Source organism: Siniperca chuatsi, linkage group LG4 (genome assembly GCF_020085105.1).
Source record: "Siniperca chuatsi isolate FFG_IHB_CAS linkage group LG4, ASM2008510v1, whole genome shotgun sequence".
Lineage (NCBI taxonomy): Eukaryota > Metazoa > Chordata > Actinopteri > Centrarchiformes > Sinipercidae > Siniperca > Siniperca chuatsi.
The window spans coordinates 25,958,853-25,984,018 of NC_058045.1; the positions used below are offsets into that span (position 1 = coordinate 25,958,853).

Below are 25,166 nucleotides of genomic sequence, written 5' to 3' on the forward strand. Positions count from 1 at the left end.
TGATGTTCAGCAAACTCAACTTCTCTCACATCCACCGTCTGTCTGTGACTCTGCTGTTCCCTCCTTGATGCCTGTATGTTCCCCAGATGTCTCATTTCACACTCTCTGGTTCAGGCCTCACACATGCCTGTTGATATATATGTGTGTGTGTTTGTGCTGGGTGCTAGTCGGCCTGTCAGGATTTGAGGGGGCCAGCTGCTGCCTCAGAGCTGAGAGAGAGAGGGAGAGACAGAATGAGTGAAAGAGAGGGAGGAATGTCAGGAATCCCATGGGAAACCCACTGTGACCATTTGTATGTTTGTTTTTCTGTCTCACAGTCCAGCTTGCAATAGTTCTTTCAGCATGTTCATATTTAATATGCAAGGTTTTCAGTCTGTACATTAATCCTGCAATGTGCTACTGCACAACAATGAGTAAGCATCAATAAACAAGTCAGACTCCTGGTGCACCAGTTCTACTGTCCTGTCCGTTAAGTTCATTTCTGCTTACGTTGGTTGCTCTTAACTTACCACAATAACATAGCAAAGCAGTACCGGAAACCACTGTTCCCCAGTTCAGCAGAAAGTAGTCTACTTAGTGAGAATTTCTAAAGCTTATCACATATCCTGTGATCTGGTGTCATAGTTATTTGCTTTGAGCTAACCATTATTTTTTCATCAAATAATCTAGCGATAATTTATTCGATTAGTTGATTAACCTAACCACTAAGTTATTGATTATTCTAAAGATTTTCTTTTATTATTTGATTAATATAACAATTGATTTACCCAAAATAAATATCAAAAACTTGTCTCCTTAATATTTCAATATTTTATTCAATCATTTTCTCTTAAAAACAAACAAATGTAACAAGAAACAAAGTATGTACTGCAGGGCATTGTTCTGCAACAAAAATACATTTGTCTATTGTAGATATTTGAATATCTGAAAGAATAAATGACTATATTACACTATTTCTAGTAGGTTATTTCTTATGTTACCATTTTAATTCTGCTTAATTCACCACCTTTTTTTTGTATTTATTCACAAACTACTTAAATCAGCTCACCTTGCTTTTCCCTTCAGTTCTCTTTTCCCCACGCACACACCTACACCTCTGGTCTCTGCGCACGCACGCACACACACACACACACACACACACACACACACACACCGGTTTGCCCCGCCTCCTTTCTGTTTCTCTCTCCCCGTATGTGTCTGCACTGTTGACAGTCTTCATCAGCACTATGTTTTTATAAAGTTCCATTTTACAGGAGCAGGTAAGCCGCGTGTGGTGGAGGCTTGTTGTTAATGACGTCGCCTATCGCAACCAACGCGGCACAGAATGACATCTGCACCAACAGATGCGCTTACAAGCTTTTACAAAACAACGGCATAAGTAGACTCTAAGACTCTGTGTGTGTTTCTCTAGAGCATGTGCGACTGTCAGCAGACCACACAGGAGGGGTAGATCGAGGGGAGGCGAGGTTTTAATGCTGCAGCTTGTTCTCCGGGGGAATCCATGCTTTGACCAGGTGCAGCCATACTTCTTTGCAATTCTTCAACGCACAATATGCAAATCGACGTATTTCCGTAATCAATTACGTCGATGAATCATCCCAGCCCTAGCGGTTACTAGTCTACGACAGTTACTCAAGCAACAAGAAAAGCTATCTGGCCATCAGGAAACTCCGTAAATCACTGAGAGTTGAGGCAGAGCAGCCAGAGGACATCAGACAGCGTGTTTTGTGTGTACTCCATCCACAAGAATCCATTTTGCCTGTTGTTGTGGCTTCTTCTTGTTGTTTCGCTCTTTAATATGACGGCGTTGGTGCGCAAATGAGTACGTACTTCCTCTTGAGTAGGCGGTCCTTCAGTGTGGCCCAGGACACATTTGCGCACACGCTGCTAAAAGAATGTGGCCATGTGCAGCTCAGACCACCTCCGAATGTGGTCTGAGCAATCGGATCTCAATGCGTCTTTGATGCGTCTTGGGTGCATTCACACCTGTACTTAGAGCTGTCCACTTGTGATCGGATAACCCAGGACGCATGTTACGCCAGGTGTAAACAGGGCCTTTGTAAAGGTGTGTGTATGTAAGTGTGAGAGGGAAAATTGGGGAGAAAAAATTACAAATTCTTACATTTCCTATAATTATGATAAATCAGTCAGGACTGCATCGAGTTGATGAGTGGTTACCAGACGGAGTCGAATTTATTGATTTGGTTTTTAATGTAGTTCAACGGGTTTTCTGTTCATATGTGTGTAATATGTGGAGTGTCTCTTACTTAAACAAAGATGCTAATCAAAACCCAAAAGTGGTATAAGTGACTGTTTTAAATTTGGGGTTTAATATTGAAATATATTCATGCAGTCAAAGGCATGTGTTAAATATTTTATAAAGGCTTCCAGCTGTGTCAGTGACTGAATCTTTGATACATTATTATCTGGTAGACAAACATTTAGGCTAGATGGATAAGGAGATACTGTATGTATCCTTTTCTTAATGACAGACAGAAATTGAGGGAAATCTAAAGTTAATAACGATTGTCTATGCAGTGGATCTACTGACTTACATGGGCTCTTTGAATGTTTGTTTTCTGTTTTTTCTGTTGTGCATCATGGTTTAATTATACTGAAATGGCAAAAATGGACAACAGGGAAAACATCATCAGAGACAGAGCTGTGGAGAGATGGAGTGATGGCTCACTGAGAGAGGAAGAGAAACAGCGGGGATGTGCTGGGAGGGTCAGCCATCCATCACTTACGTCCAGGTCATTCGTCTATTTACAGAGAGCTGGCACTCCACTTCCACTTGTCATGTGGAACCAATATTTAATTAAAGCTGAACTAAAGAGGCTAATTGGGACGGACTTGCCCTCAGGGGTGTTTAGACTACTGCAGTGACTGAGTGAAGCATCCATCACACTGGGCTCTCAGTCAGATAAACTAATCTGTTATTTTTATCTACAAATCCTCCACTTAAGTACAGCCATGTATAACCAACCACTCACATGTTTTTGACAGCTCTTGGTAAAATGTAAACTTTTAGAATTGGTTTACTTCATATTCCCACAAATGAGATCAGAAGGCTGCTTAGGGTCTTTGTGCCCTGTTGAAGAATGCATCCTGACCATTCCTAACTTGAGTCAAGTATGTTCTACCAGGGATAAACCTTAGTCAACAAGCAAACAATACATTTTTTTGGAATGGGGTTTGGTGTGACATCTTCCCCATACAATTGCCACTGAACTGCGGCCCCAAATGTCAGCTATCTGCAATTTCGATCTAAACATATTGCCATTGGCCTTAAAAGCCAGTACCAATAGAACCCTTGACATAGTGGGTAGAAAGAGATACAGAGATTAGCTTACACCTCCTCACTCCTGTTTGTGCCAAATATTACACTGTTTGTGAAACCTGTTGAGTTAAGTTAGGACAGCCAGTATGATGTTTGCCGAGGATCCACTGAGATGTTTGGTCAGTGGGATGTTTAGGTGAGCTCTGTCCAGTGTTTGATCAGGACCCAGGTCCTGTAGCTGAGGGTGTTTAGGCTGTTTTAGGCCTCTGTCTGGAATTTTAGGATGACAGATCTCAGTATCACAGCTGCTCCACAGACAAGGCTGGTTCAGCAAGACCACAGACAGAGCCTGTCAGGAACAGAAACTGAAATCTTTGACTTGACCATGACTTTCTGTCCTGAAATGGCATTAGGACCCTGCTTTCACATGGGTAAAGTAATCTGGTGAGGTTCACACAGAAGATACTTAAAAATGTCAGGAAGATATAGGGCAACACTGTCAGGATGTGGGGCAATCTGCCCTAATACAGGTGGTGTGACATAAATTAACAAGTTAAATATGTCCTATAAATGTATGTGAAAATACATCAGATTATTGTAAACAAATGTCAGTATCTTGAGGCAAAGTAGAATAAGATGAGTCATAAAATCAATTTTTTTTCAACTTTGTATTGAAAAATATATTTTTCAAGTAGGAGTTGCAATTCATTCAGTGTCTGTTTTAGACACTGAATGAATAGACAACCCATAGTTACTCTAAAGTAAAATAGCTCATGATGCATCTGTGTCATTTTAGGACAGTAATGATGTCTTTCCTTTAGTCCTCTGCACTCCAAAACGCTCTGTTGTTGTTGTTGTTGTTCACTTATGAACATTTTTATAATAACAATTGATAAAATTCTATGTACAATGTGAGAGGTGTTGCTCGAGTGACAAACCTACAGAGAATTATCACCCGACTCTGCACTTCACCTCAGCTATGTGGAGCATTTTAGTGTCTTTCAGTCCATTGTTTTGTTTAATTTACAGTCTACCACTTAACTTCTTTGGTTCAGTGTCACCGCTCCCATTAACCTTATATCCAGCAGCAGGCAGCAGTTTTTAGTGAAAAAACTCTGACAAATCCACTGTACTCTACCTGCCCAGCACCAAACAGCAGACGGACAAAGTTAGCGATTAGCTGGTGATCATAGTGAAGCATTTAGCGGCTAAAGACCCAGATATTTTTCTCAGGAGTTGGCTGTCGCCATCTTGGCAGTCCCCTACTCCGGCTAATCCAAAAATGGGCAAAGAGGTGGAGCTGAGGCGTGCTGAATGAAGCCTGTTGATGAAACCACCTAAGCTAGCCACCTGAGAGGGACCCGCCTGTCACTCAAAGCGGCCATGCCCTTAATTGTGCATAAGTTTAAGCCTTAATATAATTTAAACGGGTGAGTTATATAAAATTCAGCCCCCTCACAGTTGTCATGAACGGGGAAATTAGATATAGAGACCAAAACCGTTTTTTGTACCAGGCTGTAAACATGTTTATTTCTGCTGTACAGTTGGGCATTTTAACATGAGGATCTATGGGGACTGACTCTTTTGGAGCCAGCCTCAAGTGGCCCTTCGAGGAACTGCAGATTTTGGCACTTCCGCGTTGGCTTCATTTTTCAGCCCGAGGTTGCCTCTTTTGCTTCTGGAATGCCGGCATGCTATCTAAATCACACACTGGGGCAGCATTGTGTTGTTTGGTTCAGTGTAAACAAGCAAAGCCGGCGTAATGACGGATCTTCTTTACGGCAGTATTGCAGAATCGCTGTTTTAAAAAGGGCTATTGTTATGCTTTTCAATTCATTTCCTGCGGTTTGTTTTGTTGAGTTTGCATCAGTAGTGACACTAACCTACCAACAGAGCAAAGCTAACAGGAGAAGCAGACATATGGTTCAGTACTGAAGGACACACTCACTTAGCCCCTCCTCTCCACATTTAGATAACCTTTGCAGGGCTGGGAGCAATTTACCCAGCACTGAAGAGGAGGGTTTCATACATCTGTGCTATCTCATCATGAAATGCTCTTGTGTACACGTGTGTGTGTGTGTGTGTGCGTGCTTGACCTATAACTCCAAACAGTCCATCAAAAGGGTCAGTCGGCCGCCATCTGGTTGTAGAGGCTGCAGGAGACACTGAGACAAAGTGTGTTCGTAACTGACACAGGGCCAGAATGTAATCCATAACTAAGCAAACACACACAGGGGCCAGACCAGGGGTCAAGAAGGGGTAAAGACTGAAATCCACCGGGTCTTCACACCATGTCGACATGGACTGAAGAATACACAGATGTCCTGTGGAAGGTATGAATGAAACCGTTCTCCCTGCAGATTTGAAGGGGATAAAAGAGTCATTATTTCCATCCATAGAATGAATATTACTGTGAAATAGTGCTCAATGTAGAGATGTCCTGAGCCAATCCGGGCATATTTTAGTGGATATGTATCAGCTAAGTGAGTCAGCATCAGTCAAAGTGATTGACTCTGTTCTGACGCCCGCGTTGGCAAAATTCGCTAAGCTCTGAGAGTATACCCTCAGTATTTGGATCAAGCAGCTCATGAAAAATAAGGTGTCAGGTTAAGTAGGCTACAGCTGTTATTTTAATGTGTCTGATACTTATATTAATTTAAATGTTGATTAAATATGTATCGGATTGGACTCAGTATCAGTAGATACCTAATATTAATGGACTCAGATCAGGGCCAAAACAACTTGATGGGGACATCTCTAGCTTAAAGGAAAAATCATTTTACAGCAAATTTTGAGCTGACTGACCCTTCTTTAGTACAGTAGTCGGGTTTTTTTGTGCTTCTGACATCTGCCAAATAATTATGTAGCCTTTCAAAACCTTGCAGCAAGTGTGTTTCTTTGAATTGGCATTATATTTCATGCCAACCTCACGGTAAAACCACTCAATCTGGAGCACCTTAAGAACTTTTAGAAGCCCCCGATATGGCACACCAGACTTTGTCAGCTGTTGGATCTCTGGATCTCCCTCATCAATCCAGAATAACTGGAGCAACATCTGATCATCATTTTGAAATGGAAAACTTCCAGCTTTGTGCTTTTTAGGCTGCACACAGATGCTGTATGGTAAGAGTAATACAGCTTCGCAACACGACACACATTCTTCTTAGCTGTCGAGAGCAGCTTGACTTCTTTGACTGAATGCAGCAATGTCTGCCTGTTTGCAACACAGATATTCAAAGTAAAAAAATCTATTCTATCCTCCTGTAAAAGAACATTGTTTATGAACAAAGGAACTGCTGCATAAAAGACATACATATCACAGCGAAACTCTTAATAAAAGGCTGGAACAAAGAGTAAACGCTTGATAAAAGAAATGTGGGTTCTGTGCCCTAGCAATACTAAAAGTTAGTGCCAAAGCAATCTGTTGATTGTCAGAAAATTAGTCATTAACTATTTTGATAATCAAGTTGCTCTTTTTTTTTTGTTATTTATCAAGCAAAAATGGCAAACATTTGCTCGTTGCAGTTTGTCAAATGTGAGAATTTCCTGCAATGGGAAACTCTGGATTGTGGATTAGGATTGTCTATGCAGAATAGTTGGTTATTAATTGTTATACAACTCAGGTGGAGAATTTGTAGCTGATAATGACAGGTTAGTTTATCTGCTGAGAGGCCCACAGTTTTACGGATGCTTCAGTCTGTTGCTGCAGTTGTCTAAACCCGCCTGAGGGCAAGTTCGTCCCAGTTAGCCTTCCTCGTTCAACTTTAATTATTTGGATTGGATTATGAAGAAACTTTGGGTTCTGGGAACTTTTGACTCACTTTTTTTTAAAGCTTTTTAGACTTTAACAATGAATCCAAATAAAACAATAGGGGTGTAATGGTTTACAAAATCCACAGTTCGGTATGTACCAAGGTTTTGAGATTACAGTTTGGTACGTTTTCTATACTGCAAGGAAAACGAAAGAAACCGGAGATGATATTTATGCCTTTTATTTTGGAAAAAATTGGTCATAGTTCTTACTGTTAAATTAAGCCACTGAAACTTTGGCATATGGTAACTCAACGTTTTTAAACATTAAAGTCATACTCCGTCAAGACTCACTCTATTTATACAGTTACGTAGCTCTCTGTGGCCCTGGAGGTCCATCCATCGGTAGTTGGAGTGACTACTGGGGCAGTGGATAATTCCTGGAACATTGCAGCAATGCTCAAGCCCAGTGATAGACAAGTTTGGGTGATATCACTGCATTTCCAGGGACTCATCATCACAGTCACGTACATTTCTTAAATTTTCAAAGCAGCGTGATGGTGTAGTGGGAGTCAGTCAGAGGTCTTGCTAGGACAAGCAGTCATCCTTCCCACCAACCAAACACTCCTCCAACGCCTTTTCATGAGACACGAGCCAGATGCTCAGCCATTAATCACAGCATTGTGTGTGTGAGAGCATATGCTATGTGTATGTTTGGACTGGCTGTGCTCTTTGTCAAGTAAATGTTAACTGTGTGTTTGTGCAACTGCTGCCCCTAACAGCACTATGGGAGCAGAGAATGGAAAGTTGGCACCGTAAGGAGAGAAATAGGAAGATTTATATGTAAGGGAAGCATTGAGTGAAAGGGACGGAGGAAGAGTGGATGAATGGGGATAGTGAGGTAGAGAGTGAGCAGGAGGTGGAGAGGAAATGTTTTATTCCCTCTATCTGAAAGCTTCACTTGCTGGCAGACTCCTGACCTTTTCCCTCACAGACAATGAATCTACTTTATTTTCTCTGCTCCAGCCCCTTCCCCCCAGGCCCTGTGTGTGTGTGTGTGTGTGTGTGTGTGTGTGTGTGTGTGTGTGTGTGCACGTGCACGCAATGCATGAACATGCTTTTGTGTATGGTTATTAATGCTTGTGTGTCTGCTTGTGTGTGTGTCCTCAGGTGAATCTGGTCTCGGGAAATCGACGCTCATCAACTCTCTGTTCCTGACTGACCTGTACTCCAAGGACTACCCTGGGCCCTCCCTCCGCATCAAGAAGACTGTGCAGGTGAGGTTATTCAACTTCAGGGCCAAATACAGACTCATTTGGCATCACACCTGATTTTCAAGTTTAGTTTATGTATCGCAATAAAGGGTAGGCTCTAAGTAGGTCAAGTGTTCAGATATTATACCAGACACGTGACTTTTCTCTCCTCTACTTCCTCCAAATAAGCTTTCATGCAGCAGCTGTAATAATAGGAAGTACTAGGAACACAGCACATGCAGATTGAGTAGCTAAGTAGTTGATGACGCACCGATGACCTCACAGCAATTCAGGTCTAGTGTCGTGCTCATTTACAGCAGTTTGTCCTGGTTGGAAAACAAGTCAAACGAGTCACTCAGAGTTCTGTAGGCAGGATTATAAATGGGAACGTCATCGATCTGTGCCAACGGCAGGAAAATAGCTACATCCATGAAAAATAGAGCCACAAAATGGCCACATCCTTTTGATGAGACGGAGCTGTATAGCTCTGCTACTGCCACTTGTGTGTCAACTGAAAACGATGTTGGGCAGATGGATACTTGACTCACGACGCTAGTTGATGATGCTAGTTGCCTACTATCCCTAAGCTGTGTATGATTTAATGCTAGCATTGAGAACCAGTGTCTGCAATGTGTTACTTAGATCTGACCTCATTACTTAAAAGGTAAGTTGATCAATGGACCAGTCACCCAATACATTTCCATACGCTGAAAAGGAGCTCATTAATATAAAACAGTTAAATTAGTATGAATATGAAACATTTAATTTCAGAAGAAAGCTGCTTAGATATTCAACACAAAATATGAGTAGGCCTCACAGCCACATTGGTTGAACCAGTCCTAGTTGTCATGCTGCCAGTGAGGGTAAAAGGCTAAGCACATAAGAGAATAAAGGAGAGATGGAGCAAGAAATGGAGCATTCTGGAGAGGAGGAAGAGAGAAGATGAAGTATTGTGGAAAAGGAGAGCAAGAAAGAAGGATGGAGGAACTAAGAAGGAAACTGCAAGGCCACAGGGCCTGGCCTGGTTTTGTCCTTTTATGGTCATGACAAACTAAGGAGGAGGAGAGATGCTGCCTCTGGAGCAGCAGTGGGGAGCAGAGGACAGAGGGAGGGGGGGGAGGAGAAGCAGTTTTGGAAAAGGGAGAAGGGTTGTGAAGGAGGTGGGAAAAGAAGATGGTGAGCACAGCTACTATAAGGTGGAGGAGAAGCGTTGTGGACAGGAGCGATGCAGCCAGGAGGAAAGAGAAGGGATGCAGGCAGCAGGAGAAGAGGGACAGAGAAGCAGTGTGAGGGAGGAGGATAAAGACAGAGCAGGGTAAAACTTACGAGTGTATCTCAGGACTGAGGCAGTGATGGGTTAGTAAGAGGTGACAGGGGAGAGACCCGAAAAACAGGGTGAGAGTCCTTGAATTTCCCCTGGGGCCTGATAGGGTCAGTAGCAGGGCAAGAATGTTCTCATGAAACATAACACCCACCCTCTCTCACACACACACACACACACACACACACACACACAGCTAAAAAGCTGAAAAAATAATCCTTTACCTGATTAATAAATTGTTTGCCTAATCATGAAAGCTGCTCCCACACACATACTTAAAACACATTTGTCAGATCCCTTTGCAGCAGGATTTGGCTCCACTTACGCTGTACACTGTCGTCTTTGCGCATTAACACAAACAAGCATCACTCACACATCCACGGAACACACAACTGCCCACAGATTTCTGTGTCCACCCCAACACAATGGAAGTGAACAGAAATGTGTCTTTCAAGAAACTGTCCATATTACTGTCAGCAGTTTTCATTGGAACTACTTTCTGCTGAATAAATAGTCCCTGTGAAAAGAGTATACAGTGAGGCTTATCGATTATGTAGAGTAACTGGGTCACTGTCAACATCACAAACTGTTTCTGTAAAAAAACATACTTCACATGTTTCTGTACAAAACCCCTTCTTTCTTTCAAAAGAACTTCTTAAATGTTAACTGTTGCTAGCAGTCAAAAACTTACTTACTGATGTAAATCAGGAGCTAGCTGATCACACAATAATAAATCGGACCAGCTTTTGGTACTTGACAGAGTTTGATACTTTGTGCTACGTACACGTTTTGGCCTGTACCAAAAAAGTATTGCGGTTCAACACCCAGCCCTACGAGAGGTAATCAAGAAAATGTTTGTTTTTGTAACTTGGGTGAACCAACCCTTTAAGTGGTCAGTTGTGAACAGAGACAACTTGATGACACTGCTCCCAGAAACAGTAAAACCTTGTATTGTAAACATTAGATTAGAATGGAGTCCTGTGTACCGTCATGACAGTTTAGTCATTCTATCACATCTATCATTTTGTATCTCTTAAGTCAGCTGTTTATGACATTATAGGACAATTTTAACATGACCATACATTTTTGAGGTCAGCTAATAGAAGTCCAGATTACTAGGGCTGAGTATTGAACACCACTTTTGGTAGGCTACTCATTGAAACATGTCCGTAGCACCATGGCATTGAATGTCTGCTATGTTGTAATGTATGCTAGTCGTCATCACGTGAACTAAGTATGGAACTTCTGGCAAAACCAACTCCATGAGCAACTGAGCCAATTCCATTTGTTGATGGAGGCCATGAGATGCAGAAGGAGGTTCCAGAGAAAGCTTGTAAGTGGATCTAGAGTTAAGATTATTTTGTCAAAATACTGTTCCCAAGTTCAAGAATGAACTTGGACACTTGGATAGTTCCTGATTTCATTTAGAATGTTGCCAGTATTAGATTGGCAGTTCTTGTACAGCTGCTTGTGTTTAGAGGAAAGTTAACATTTGACAACTTATATTGTTAAATGAAAAAAGGGTTTTGTAGTAACAAATTCAAAGTAACAAATCGGGAAAAAAAACATAATTTTAGTATCGGTACTGAAACTATACTCAGCTCTACAGAGTTTCCCGACACAGAATATCTTGTAATCATTCAATCAAAGGGCATTACAAAAATTCCCAAAATGTTCTCTTAGAATTTTTAATTCATCCATTTGGTAAATGAACTGTACTTGTATAGCGCCTTTCTAGTCTTCCGACTACTCAAAGCGCTTCACACACTACATATCACATTCACACACATTCACACACATTCATACACTGATGGCAGGTGCCAACTGCTCATCAGTTGAAAGAAACTAATTAAGCATTCACACACACGCACACATTTCCTCATTCACCATAACTTTTGCCACTGCACCCATTCATAAATGGTCATTTTGTGCTCCTGAACAGTGAAAGTCATGTTTTTCTACCTTCTTTTTGTGATTTTAGATACTGTATCCTTGCCCTCATGCAGTGTGTCATAAATTATGGATTGTAGAAGCAAATCAGGTGATGATGTTGTATCTTTGGCATCTCCACATGACAGCAGCTCTGCTATGTTCCAGTCTACGCACCAGCATAGTGCTAAATTTACTCCGTTCCGTGGGCATACATGCTCTCCTGCAAGTAGCAGTTAGTGTGTGTTTGCTGTGGGTGCTGTGGTCTGAGACTGAGGGGAAGAGACGGGGTCAGAGTATTTATATTCCAGAACAATCTCTCATGCTTTGTCGCTCACTCACATTCCCCCAGATCAGATTTCTTTTAAATTATGGTGTTGAGACTGACGGCATTTTTGAGGTTTTCTCCCAATCTGTTTTTCTTCGCAGAAACGTTGGAAATAGCAGATCTGGTTTTGAGATGGCTGACATGTCACGCACAAACACATACAGTACAAACACACATTTTAACACACATGCTGGATGCTCAATTAAGCTCTGATATGTCAAATGACTGCAGTGGGTAATATTTATGCTCAGTCAGACAGATTATCTGAAGGTTTGTGGAAGCTGAAGAATGTTTGTGTTAGAGCGATAGGACTGTAGTTTGAGTTAAAGGGGTGATCCTAAAATAACTAGATGGCCTTGTGAAAGTATGCGGGGAAGCGCTGGAACAGCAGACGAGCTGCAGGAAATGATGGCTCTGTGGGACTGAATGTGAATATATGGGACTGAAGAGTGAGATGGTATGGTTTGTCTGCTTTTTCTGTTTCAAACTAAATGCAGAAACAATTAGACAGTTATTTTCTTAACATTGATATGCAATATAAGCTTTGGACTGGTATCAATTGATAGTGTAATAAAGTGACTGTACATACAGTATAACTTACTAAAACAAAAGTGGATTTAGTGTTATGTTACTCTTTAAACTAGCTTGAGAGGTATTCCATCACTGTGAGTGTCATGTCATCTTTACTCTTTTTTTTTTTTACAGTATTGTTGCGTGTTAATAGAGATGATTGCACACTGATTTGAAAATTCTTTAACATAAGACAACTGAATTAATATTACCACGTCATCACTATCATAATTTTGAATACCTCGCACTCACTTGTGTTGAACCGGCACATCGTGTAAACCTAATACTTTGTTTGTGTTAACTGTGTGTGATCGCAGCTGGGTGTGACCAATTTTTAAGCTTTCGACCCATAGAGGTCAGTGCAGCAGTGCTTTCCCTCCATACAAGATTTAGCGTGAAGCTGCTCTTTAAGAAGTTCGACTTTGCCGCCTTATGTCAGTTCCAGGATTAGTTTCATTCAGGAGTTAAAGTTTAGGATGGAATCAGTACTCTGTATAGTGAGGAAGTGGTAATAGTCCATCCCTTACCTACAGTTTGAGATTCCTCACACATACAAACAGCAGATACTGGTATCTCTGAATCTCCCAGCAGGCTGTGTGGGTGCACTTATAGTGCGATGATGTATCTCAGTGCCCTGAGTGGGAGAAGATAGTGTCACATTATTAAACATGTAGGCCAGTGTGTGTGGGCACATTGGTGTTGCCAAATTGTAGTCTGAATTGCATTTACAAAATGTTGAATCCATACAAATACATATTATCACAGATTATTGGAACGCTGCAACAACTAGGATTTAAATGTAAGGCATAGGTTTGATTCCAACCATTAGTGTACTAAATGGTGTGAATGTTGGTGTGTTTCAGGTGGAGCAGTCCAAAGTGCTGATTAAGGAAGGAGGGGTCCAACTGACACTCACCATTGTTGATACACCAGGGTTTGGAGATGCAGTGGACAACAGTAATTGGTGAGGAGTGCTGGCAGAATCGGGGTTTTTCCCACATAAACTTGTGCATAGTTAGATCCTCCCAAATGATCACATGTTCTTTATTATCCAATTTCTCTGGCTGATGACTTTTCTCCATCTTCCCAGTTGGCAGCCTGTCATAAACTACATTGACAGTAAGTGCGAGGACTTCCTGAATGCAGAGTCGAGGGTGAACCGCAGATCCATGCCAGACAACAGAGTCCACTGCTGCCTATACTTTATCGCGCCCTCTGGACATGGGTAGGTCTGCATGAGATGAAGCTTTAAAAAGATGAGGTAGATGAAACATGAAGTAAGGTGAGAGGCAATAATGAGATAAAATGCTATAGACATGACACTAATGCTGTCAGTGTTCCTATGGTTGCATTCCCCTTCGTATACCTTTTGTGCCAAATGCCTATTCAAGCTGATTTCAAACAAAATTGCTCCTTTTCAGAAGGAATAGAATGACACTTGCCAAATACAAAAAAAGTACACAATTGCATTAGACATTGTATATTAAATGGCAGGGTCTTCACGTAGGAGGGCTTCAGCAATCAATAGTGTTTCATCCATGATACCTTTTTAATAAATGTGGTGCACTGTGGCTAATGCTAATACCCAATCAATACCTCACTGAACACCTCAGGATGAATCATGTTGAGAGGAGTTCGGTAAATACCTGGAATTTCGTGGCTGCCTTGAAGACAGATTAAAAAAATATTGCCATTAAAAATCGATATTAAAAAATTTGCAGGTGGTCTCAAGTCCCATGACTTGTATCAATGTCTCCTTGATGTGATGTATTTCCTGTTGAAACATAACAGTGAGGAATCAATCTCGAGTATTTAGACATTGGCGAATCTAACTGATCTCACGATGTGTAGCATGTCAATTTTGACAAAAGTTTAAACTATTTTATTTGTATGCGAGTTCTAAGCAGCTTTGAACTAGCTCAAGCTGGTGACCCGGTGGGCTTTAAGTTGTTTTATACATTCAAATAACTTCTAGAAAAACATGACCCGGCGTCTAGTTGAGATTCGGATTTTGGTTAATAGACGGCAAAATTGTGGAACCTTGAAACCTTAAAGTTGTATGCAAGCTACAGTTAGCCTACTATTTGAGCACTACCAATCCGAGGGCACATCTCGAAAATAAGCACCCAAATGAGCATCGCCTGATGTCCAGAACTCGACCCAAACATTATTTCTTTATTTTGTAAAGTGTAGGTATGTACATCTTTTTAAAAGACATGTTTATGTTGAAACAAATATACCTATAAGTAGTTATGTCTCTCGTTGTATTGCCATCTTATGGACATAATGTGCAAAAATAGATATTCGAATGTCATTTTTGGCCAATTTTGACAGCACTAGCAGGTAGTGCACAGTGCGTTTGTTAGCGCTTATTTGTAATGGGCAGTAAAAAACCAAAACAATCAACTGAAAGACACTAAAATGCTGGGGTTAACTGCAGAGTCGGGTGATAATTCTCTGTGGGTCAGTCACTATGAGTGACCCCTTTCACATTAGAACAGTCATTTGATCCATTGTTAAAATAAAATATTGCTCATAGCAGCTTTAAGTTTCTTCCAAGGCTATAATTTCACACAGTATCATAGTTCCAACCAGGTGAAGTAAGATAATCTGAAGCCAGCATTTTAGAAGCAGCAGTTGGTAAGTGGGAGGATGGTTTTGTTCTGGTCAAGATGCTCCCTTTGCGAGTCTATTTGTATTCAAAGGTGTTATTAACTAACACTAACCAACATTCTTCTGTACTGGTCCAAATGACAGTGCTGTGCCAATCAGTGAAATCAATAGATGCTTTGTTAAGTGAGATGAAAACCTGTGACCTTTCTTTGCCCTGGAAACCCCTACTTTGAGGGAAAGTCTACCTTTCCATCCTGCTTCCTATCTGCTACCGGCTATGCAAGCTGAAGCTCAAGCAAAAGAGAGTGTGTGTGTCTGTGCCAGCTAGTGTTTGTGACCCACAAAGGTTATATAACCCAGTTCTGCTCATGCTCAGTAGAGTTCTGCTCTCCATCACTGAATCACCCAATCAGAGAGGAGGCTCGGAGCAGCTCACTGAGGCAGGCCTCTCATCTCAGACAAACACACTCTGTCTTCTCTCATCTTGCAGTGTCTCAGATGGTGTGTGTGTGTTCACTTGGCATCACTGAAACATTCCCTGTTTCTCAATATAGCTACAGCACCAGCCTGGTTTTAAATGTGGAGCTCTGTTTGCACATAACCCAAAATCCATCCATCCACTCAGGCTTAGTGATGGCTAAATTTGATCTACATGGATCTATATCTTCCCTGGGTTGTTTAAATCTGCAGAGATGAGTCGTATGTGCGGTGTGCAAACTTTTAATAGTACCAGCCAGAAAAGTGTATGAAATCTGATATTCAATGTCACATTTAGCCAGGTACAAGAATAGGAACAATACCTGAGAGAAAATGTGTCTAAAAAAGCATTTATAGTTAATACACTTTACATTTCTAGAGTATTGTAAGTGTTTGAGGAGGGATTTTTAGCCACGCTAGCTGCTTGGCTCAAGGGATGGTAATGCTGGTCGGTCGGTTTGGTCTGCCCACTATTTTGGTCCAGACTGAAATATCTTGATAACTATTGGATGGATTGTAGAAAAGGTTTCAGTCGTAGTCATCTGGACACAACAAGCTACATTTTAGCTTAACTTTCTGAGTTCTCAGACCATTTTTCAAAATTGAGAATGACTTCCAGATGGGAGCTGAAACGTCTTGATTCTGAAAACATTGTCCAGATGACTACGACTGAAACCTTTTCTACGATGGAACATTCCTGGACGAATGAGGGACTACACCGTCCTATTGGATGGATTGACATGAAATGAGGTGCCGATATTCACGCCCACTCAGAATGAATTGTAATAACTTTAATGATTCCTTAATGTTTCATCCAGCACCATCATCAGGTCAAATTTTTTTATTCTTTACTAATGACATTCCCATCAGCCTCAGCTGTACTTTGTGTTTAGTGCTAATTAGCAAACATTAGCATGTTAGCATTGCCATTATGGGCATGTTGGCATGCTGATGTTACCGTTTAGCTCAAAGCACTGCTGTGTAGCCTCACAGAGACTAGCTAGCATGGCTGTAGCATGGCTCTTAGACTTGTTTTAACCACTTTTGCCCCGCTCCGCAAAGGGAGAAAAGATTTTTATAGACTAATATGAATTTTAACAACTTAAAATCATAATTTTCTGTGAACATAGAAGATGATACTGTGAATTTAGACATCCCTTTAATTTTTCTGTTTAACCGTGTGCTGCTGCAGTCTTTGTTTATTTGACAGCATTCAATTCAGACTTGTACCATGTTGGAAGTGACTCAGCACTTATTCAGACATGAGACCAACATATTAAAGTGCCATCACATTTACATAAGGAGGTGCGTGTCTTAAAGGGACCTAAAACTGAACTAGGCTGAAACAAACAAACAGACCATGCTGTCCATTTAATAAAACTGTTAAGTTTCTGCCCAGCTTTACACAGTGCGATAAGTTTAGTAAGTGTGCAATAGAGTTTGAAAGTCAGTTTATTATGCTTCTCTGTAAATGTCAATAAATGGCTGTGGCATGCTCCACTCTTGTATTCCAGGATTGTTGATATAAATTCAAACACTGACAAGTCACTAAATGTTAGTTATATTATCAGGTAATTGTGCTTTTCCTGTCACTCTATAGGAATTTGCCAGAATATAGTTTCTAAGCAGACTGTTTACACCTTCAAGTCTTCTGCAACAGCTTCCAAATGTCACTGAAGTGGTTGTAAAATTTTAAAACCTATAAATCCTGCGTTAGAAGTAAACTGCAGGCTCATGTTTCCGAGCTTAGCCTGTCGGTGATGTTTTATAACCCAAGTTACCAAAGGGAGAACAGTGAGTACAACCAGCAGTGAGTGCTGCTACTTTTATAAATCATTGTCAGTGTGTAGAGATGATTTATGATTTACTGAAACACTGAAAGGAATAACATCACAGTGCCTTGACAGTCAGTATCTCCTGCAGTCCTCAAGTCTCCCCCTGCTTAGACCAGACACTCTGACTCCTGTTTCTACTGGGACCACATTCACTCCAGGACTCCTCTGATGCTGCATTAAACACAAGCCTGACCCCGTTCTTACCAAATAGTTCATACACACACTCTGCCTCTGTGTCCCTCTGTGAACTAGTGAACCACTCAACAGCTGTTTTGTTGCCCTTTTTGTATTTCTGCATTCCTGGAATGAGTACCTCAACATCCCCTTTACTCATTACACACATCATCATTTGAATGTACATAAATAATGATAATTTCATTCATGTGGGAACAACTGGATAAAAGTATTCAACCATGTACAGTTACTTTTTTACATAATTTTCTCCCATTATGCAGTACATACTCACTTTCCACATATACTGCCCACACTTGCAGACAGCCCACCAACTTCATGCCGGACCAGAGCTCTGTTTCTGGCCACACAACTGAATACGAGTCCCACTTGTCATTCAGACAGAGATGGAGCCTATGGGAGTATTACAAAGACAATCCCTCATCAGCCCAGCAAGACAAAACCATCAGTTGTCACCACAGAAGAAGAACACATAAGACAAAAAGTCAGTCACACTCAACTGGCTTCATTGTGTCTTTGCTGTGGGCTACATGTCAAGTATGGTTTTGGTTGTCCCTCTGCTGGTGACCCTCTGAACTGCATTTCATTTGAAAAGCCATGCGCTGAGGAAGCCCACCGTGGCATTTTCTATAGATTAATTTTTGTAAATGAATTCTTCATTCACAGACATTGTGACATTATGTGTCACCCTGCCTGACAGGGCTGGTTTAGCTGTGTGCTGTTGTATTATGATAAACCTGTTGAGTATATGGTCAGGTGTTGCTCAGCTGTAAAGAAAATGAATAGACTTCTGTTGACTTTTTGTTGATTTTGGTCAAATTTTGAACAAACAGGTGCTTGTAGTTCTTACGGTTTTCTTTCTATCTGTCCTTCAGTCTGAAGCCGCTGGACATCGAGTTCATGAAGAGACTCCATGACAAAGTCAACGTCATCCCTCTTATTGCAAAAGCCGACACTCTGACCCCCGAGGAGTGCCAGCTTTTTAAAAAACAGGTATTTGTGTATATATGTGTCACATCAGTGGGATGTGATGATACAAGTGAACAGATAAACAATTTGTCACATGTGTGTTTTAATGTACTTACTACAAGCAGAATATACATATAAAGCAATAGTAGACATTTTGGGAAGTATGCTTATTACTTATGACTTAGATGAGAAGATCGATATCACTCTTATTTCTGTGCATCACGTATGGAGCTGGAGCTAAGAGGCAATTAGCCTAGCTCAGCATAAAGACTGGAAGCAGGTGAAAACAGCTAGCCTGGCTCTATACTTCACATAGACATGAAAGTGGTATCATTCTAACTCCCAGAAAAACAGGGAATAATTAGATTTTTTATGCTTATTCACTTAAGTGTACAAGGATTGTAAACCCAAAAGAGAAATTAAAATCCTTTTTGAGCTACATATGTATGCAGGCTCATAGTGTGTACACGTTACCTTTATTCTGATTACTTTCTCCCTTCGTCAGATAATGAAAGAGATACAGGAGCACAAAATCAAAATATATGAATTCCCAGACACAGAGGATGACGAGGACAACAAGCTCATCCGAAAGATCAAGGTAAAGGACCACACAGTCTTTTTAGTCATTTAAAACTTGATTTAAGGACTTCTGATTGATCTCAGCAGGAAGACAGATGAATATTCGCAGACAGCCAACGGTCAGTATGTCCTTTGGTCAGTATCCAACCCCTGCAGCTGCCTCCATCCCATTCCTGCATGCCTGGCAGCCTAATTGCATAACTGATCACCAGCTTTATAGACAAGCTCAGTGAAGAACTTTCACTAAGGATTGTGGTCCATGTAACTCTGCCCCAGTAACTGACACTTCAACCTCTCGTCAACACTTCAACTACCTCTTCAATAACTCTTTATTGAATGGAGTGGTGTACAATCCTGAGAACAAAATGCTAACTATGACTAGTACTAGCATGTTCCCGGCTTGCTAGTGTGTTAGCGGTTAGCTTGCCAGCCACAGTAGTTAATTAACTAGCCTTGCAAGTAGTCCCTACATTACCACCTATAGCCCCACCTATTTTGCGAGGACACGTGGATACATTTTACTGTGCCACTTTTTGGTGTGACCGAGCCTTTAAAAATATGTAAATCTGAGTCTAAGACATTTCTCTCACTGTCAGTCCACTGCACTTAGACAAGACGGGAGTTTTAATGTAAAATAAAATATTAATAAACATGTCAGCAGACATGAGTGTCCTAACCCAAACCCTGTGACGTCAGGCATGGGCAGTTGCCACAGGAAGTGACCAATCAAACGTCGAAGAACAGTCTTTCAAACAGCAGGGAGCAGATGTTCAGAAAGAGCTGGATGCAGCAGTTTGTTCGCAGTAAAAGAAAAGTTTGTCTTTCCACTCCAGGAGAAGATGCCACTGGCGGTGGTCGGCAGCAATGTGGTAATCGAGGTGAACGGCAAGAAGGTCAGAGGTCGCCAGTACCCATGGGGCGTGGCAGAAGGTAGGTTCACTCAGGTCCACTGCCAGAGAGGAAGGACACGGCTTCCATTTTGTGTCCAAACTGCAAGAGTCTAGAAAATGAACTAGAAAAGAAGTGTGCACACTTCACGAGGGGCAACGATTAAGCATTTTTTATTTTTGGTCAGTTTTCAAGAAAGACATTTGATCCATCATTGCGCCATGGTCAGACAATAACAGATGTGTGAGAGAGGCTGAAGAATGCTGGCGTTTGAAGGTTGACGTGTTTGAGAATGTCCTGCAGTCACAGTATTATCTCTATCATGATGAATGAGGCATGATATCCCTCGGAGTGTGGGACATAGTGCATGTTTTCCACAGTGACCCCCTGTATCCACTGAATGTATTAACTACCAGGTAATACAATGACTTGTCAAAATGTATTCTCGGCTGGAAATTAGTTGATAAACAAATGCAACCTTTTAAAGTAAAAAATAAGTGCTTTACTGCCACATAGCACAGCATGATTGTAAAACTCCTGCTGGAGCTTCATAGAATTCGTCTTAAAATAGATTAATTTTAGAACCATCACGTTAAATAGGTAATGCCAAGTCTCAGCTTGGCCTCATTTTTGTTTTTGAATCACAAGCAAAGTGTGACCATGAAAATTCAGGCAATAGTTGAAGGGTAGTTTTGTATATTTTAACAAATAGTTAGCTCTACACTCCCTGTCTTGAAATTCTGGTAACCTTTGTCCAAGAAATATTTATTCAAGATGCTTCTGCATTGGCCGTCTTTTGCTCTGCTAGCTTAGAGAACTTGATTTATGGGGGACAATAAATGTTAATGGATTTAATTCCATCTCATTTAAGAAGCATCCACAGAAGACAAACCCCTCACCCACCACAGGGGCCGTGGTTTAAGATCCCACACGGTGCCTCAGGCTTGGCCCCATGAAATAACAATTGGCAGTGTTGACAGCTGGGAAGCCAGTGAGTTATCATGCCCTTGTTATTACAATAGAAACTCCTACTGGTCAGTCAGGCTGCCATTTTTCGTTTTCTTGTTGAAGTCCAGGTACAGTGTTAGAGCTATACAAGACAATTTAGAAGCTGAGGACCATGACTAAGAGCTTGTTTAAACCTTTATACTACTGTTTCCAGGGGGAAAATGAGTGCAGTTGTACACCTGACAGTGGATGTTTGCATAAAGTCGAACTTTTTCAAACTTTCCCACGTCGTGCTGCTGAACGCCTTTTGAGTCGTTGAGTCTCCATTTTCGAGGATCAGTTCGCAATGACTGGCAGCTGTCCCTTTTTCAGTTTTTGAGTCTGTATGCCTGAAAGGAGGGTTGGCAGTGACGAGGACTGTTGAACACGGGGAACATAACTGGCAGTTAAACTAACACCAAAACACAAGATTAGAACTTTTTAAAATATGTATGTGGATGTACCAAATGTATATGGTCAAAAGAAAAATATACCAATTGACCCATTTAAAATAAGAAAGCACTCAGAGAGCATACTTCCAACTAAATCTGTACAATCCACAATATTCTATTAATAGAAAATGTTTTAATTAGCATTTGGCTCTACATCAGAATACACACAGACCATTTTTGTACAATAAGAAAAGTAAAGACTGAAAATGTTCAAAATGCTCTCTTGCAATGTTGAGAAAACTTGAAAACGAGTCACTCGATCCTTGGCCATGGCCTAATTGTTTAACAGATTTCATTAAATCTCTCTTACCAGGTTTTTAAATAAAAATAAACCAATGTGACTGAGTATGTCTTTGGCCGAGGATAATATGAATATGAATTGTAGGACTGATCTGACTTTGTCTTGTCTTATAATAATCTCAACCTGAAAACTGGGAACCAAAACATCTGTGCTGGTTTCACATTGATGTCCTGCGTTAAATCGTGAACGCCGTGCGAGATTCAGGCCAACTGCCTCCTCCTTGGTATCCTGGGCAGGTGCAGTGGAGGACACGACAGCACTTCTCTCTTGTAGAGCCTTGGTGACCTGGAGAATCTCTCTGTCAGACACCATGAGGGCCGATGCATATGCCGGGGAAAGGAAAAAATATTTATATAATATAACACACCTCACCATCACAGCAACCTCTCAGCTGCAATCATGGTTGAAATGAAGGGCTGCCGTTCACACATTGTACATATGTGAATAAACCCAGAAGTAGAGACAACATATAAATAATTTGTAACATTTTTCTTGTATTGTGTGACGTGATGAGACAACGCTGCCACCCTGTGGTTAAATAGTACCATTAGCTGTTGACGGAACAGAATATTCAAATGCTTAGTTGCAGTTTCTTAGGTACACCAAGCTAAAACTAATGCAGTCCAATACAACAGCCCAGCAATAAATTCTATCTTCACGAGGGTTATAATGTTTTGTGATTTGTATAACACAACATTTATCCTGAAAATGGCGGTTAAAAAATTATTCTTCATACATGATCGAGCTGGAGAATTTAACACATTTTTCAAAACATCATTTTTACTCTACAAAATTACTTGTAATTTACTGCAGTCCAAGATTTGGTGTGTTGCATCTCTTTATAAAATAACAACGCAAGCACAATCTGGGACATTAACCACCACAATATTTTATGGCTGGAGTGCACTGGTAGCAAAATAGACCAAACACCAACCAGCACCACTAATGATTGGACCACTAATTATTTTCAGCCACATAGTGTACAAGGTATGTTGTACCTGGTTCCAGCGTGCCGTGTTCATGGATGTTCTGAACATGGTTCACGATCACATAGAGTAGAAGCTGCAGTCCAGTACAGGTGGTTAATAATGGCTGGCCTCCACAGCTGCAGGTCCTCCCTCTCCTTTGTAGCAGTATCCAAAGTTTCCTGTAGACCTGTTTCAGAACCGAAACAAAATGTTAAAAAAGAAAATGTTATTATGACAACAGCCAACCTAAACTACCAACAGCCCTGCCATAAGATCTCCCTGTAGGAAGCTTACAATGCTCAGTTGTTGCTGATTTTCAGTCTGAGATGTGTTCATTCAATTCTGAATTCAATTTGATTATATAATTATTTATGTATTACACATACATACACACATTACACATACATAGAAAGAACCTCCACATTAAATTAGATGGAGACCAGAGCACAACGCGTCATACTCTGAAAACCACGCCCACCGGAGGGGAAAACAATCGGCGCCACAATATGCAACCCAGGGCTGAAACGCAACAAAATGCCTGTAGCTAGCTATAAACATTAGATTTCAGCATATCAAAGGATTATTTTAGCACTCTATGTCTACCAGAGAGGAAAAGGTATATTGACCAACTCAATTTTGTCGGTGTATCTCAGTGTCCCCTGTCCTTACATTGGTTTTCTTGGAGAAATGCTACTGTAGTTAGCTAAAGCACTTGCAAACATAATACTGCATAGCTTTCTGGTTTATCCATAGTCCACTATAACACAAGTTGCATACTGTCAAAATGCTTTAGCTTAACTTACAGAAATATAGTTAGCCTAAAACTGCCATCTGGATATTTGACCAGTGACAAAATGCTTGCTGCACACGTAACTGCTGATCCCTCGCACTGTATGTTGTTTGGTTCGGCAGCTCCTTCTCAAGGGTTTACTATCTTTTTTTGTCTTGGAATTGGGAAATTAATGAGTGCAACATGTTCATAAAGATATTGTTACATTTTGACAAGTGTGAAGTTATCTGACAGTTATTACATTGTTTCCTTATACACCCAACCGTCTTCCCCTCAATGCAAACAAACTCACATGCACACAGTCCTTTTGGTAGTGTTGGTCTTGACCCTGATAGGGATTCTGGAAAAGGAGGATAGTGTATTATGGGATATGTTGTTTCAGTATGGCAGCAAGCACCGACTGACTGACCCAACCAACATGAGAGACTGCCACTCTCTCACCATTAGCCACGATGAAGTGTTGTTGCTCTCTTTTACTACTGGTGTGTTGGTTTTCCTCTGAAAGATGATTTACTGTATATATCTTTATATAAAGTCATTTGTTGCTCTGTGGTTGACCGTTTATCAGTCTTTCACTTTTTCCATTCTTTTTCTCTCTTTTTTTCTTTTTTCTTGGTCTATTCTTTTCCATGACTGACAGAGGGCATTTTTGGTAAACCAAACCATCTTTCACTTTATTTCAGCCTCATTTTTTCCCCTACTCCTCCTCCTCCCTCAGAGTGTCCCCCAAACTCTCCATCCCTCCTTTCCCTCCACTTTTCTGTTGCTGTGCTGTCTCATCATTAGGCTGATGGTCAAACCAATGCTCTAATCAGACTTGGGCTGAATACTTATCAAACTTTTCTAAGTACTGAAATACACCATATTTTGGAAACATTTGAAAACAATGAAGAACATGGACTTCATATTATATTTTGAAATACAAGAGACACCAAAATCATTCATGTGTTCTCAGTAGCATGTAGGTCCCAGCGCTCTTTGCTAACACTTATCAGACACCATGCTGAATAGGCCTCTACAGTGAGCACTGGCCACAGTAAGAAGACTTCACTTTTATAAAAAGATTCTAGTGGCAATTGTTACTATAGTATATAATTGAGATTCTTATATTTTACAGATTAAATATCAATAACTCAATGTAGCTGATTTTTATTTTTTAGGTTTGCTCTTGAATGATACTTGGACTATACACACCACATGTGATTCTGCACATAAATTATGTTTGGTATGGTAGTGTCTCAATAGCCTTGGTTTATTTTAACAAATACTTAAAGAAAGCAACCACAAATCCATTCACTGAACAGCAGTGTCATTATACAATCTCCTATTCTCCATGTTGTTCACTATCTACAACTTGGCATTTCGAAGTACACAGTTTTCATCCTTATATCACCTGTTGTAAATTAGAGCCTTACTTACATATTAGCATGACTGATATCGGCTGATTTTAGTTTCTCACAGATACATTGGTAATGGCGTATATGTTAGCCGATAAGTAATAAGAAATTGTGGTAGAGAAATCCCAAATATACTGTATGTTGAGGTAATTTTGAAACCTTGTTGTCATTACATAGTTTGTCCACCAGAGAGCACTGACAAGTTTTTAGAAAATGTTAAAATGGTAAAATGGCTCGCTCTCTACATGTCTTGATCATAAATCACAAATTTAAGGGATCCATATCAA

The 25,166-nt window shown here is 40.7% G+C and overlaps 1 protein-coding gene across 7 annotated transcripts in view; it reads left to right on the plus strand.

The window, feature by feature from the left end:
- LOC122874839 (septin-7-like) overlaps positions 1 to 25,166 on the plus strand; it is a 53,721-nt gene that overhangs the window by 16,726 nt on the left and 11,829 nt on the right. For 4 of the 7 annotated variants that reach the window (XM_044193261.1, XM_044193259.1, XM_044193260.1 and 1 more), the window contains exons 3-9: positions 8,201 to 8,307; positions 13,295 to 13,395; positions 13,522 to 13,656; positions 18,424 to 18,541; positions 19,023 to 19,115; positions 19,930 to 20,026; positions 24,123 to 24,134. In XM_044193261.1, the coding sequence (XP_044049196.1) occupies positions 8,201 to 8,307; positions 13,295 to 13,395; positions 13,522 to 13,656; positions 18,424 to 18,541; positions 19,023 to 19,115; positions 19,930 to 20,026; positions 24,123 to 24,134 (663 nt within the window). The remainder of the gene's footprint in view (positions 1 to 8,200; positions 8,308 to 13,294; positions 13,396 to 13,521; positions 13,657 to 18,423; positions 18,542 to 19,022; positions 19,116 to 19,929; positions 20,027 to 24,122; positions 24,135 to 25,166) is intronic. The other 3 variants (XM_044193263.1, XM_044193265.1, XM_044193264.1) reach the window with 1 other exon arrangement.